Raw genomic sequence first — 259 nt, 5'->3', positions numbered from 1 at the left:
AGAGCAAAGGACGAGGAGGGCGGCGAGCGGCGGCCCTTGGTGGGCAGGTGAGCCAGGACGTCTACGACAACGCTCTCGACGGTGGCCACGAAGATGAAGGTCAGACATGTCCCTGTGAACACCTCGACCGCCTGCCGCAGAGAGGAAAAGGGGGGGGGGAGGCATTAGATCGGTGTAGGGGGACCTGTCGCCTGTCGTGGGAGGAGGGAAGATGACCGAAAAGAGGGGAGAGAGAGATTAGAAAGAGAGGGAAAATGGA

General features: G+C 60.6%; 1 protein-coding gene across 1 annotated transcript in view; it reads right to left on the bottom strand.

Moving 5' to 3' along the window:
* LOC119590549 (gamma-aminobutyric acid receptor subunit gamma-4-like) overlaps nt 1–259 on the bottom strand; it is a 24,606-nt gene that overhangs the window by 1,182 nt on the left and 23,165 nt on the right. Inside the window, exon 10 of the mRNA XM_037939206.1 lies at nt 2–131. Coding sequence (XP_037795134.1) covers nt 2–131 — 130 coding nt within the window. The remainder of the gene's footprint in view (nt 1; nt 132–259) is intronic.

The sequence above is a fragment of the Penaeus monodon genome, chromosome 27 (assembly GCF_015228065.2).
Source record: "Penaeus monodon isolate SGIC_2016 chromosome 27, NSTDA_Pmon_1, whole genome shotgun sequence".
In the NCBI taxonomy this organism is placed as follows: domain Eukaryota; kingdom Metazoa; phylum Arthropoda; class Malacostraca; order Decapoda; family Penaeidae; genus Penaeus; species Penaeus monodon.
Note: the sequence above shows the minus strand (reverse complement) of the source record. Positions and strands in the feature narration are given on the sequence as shown.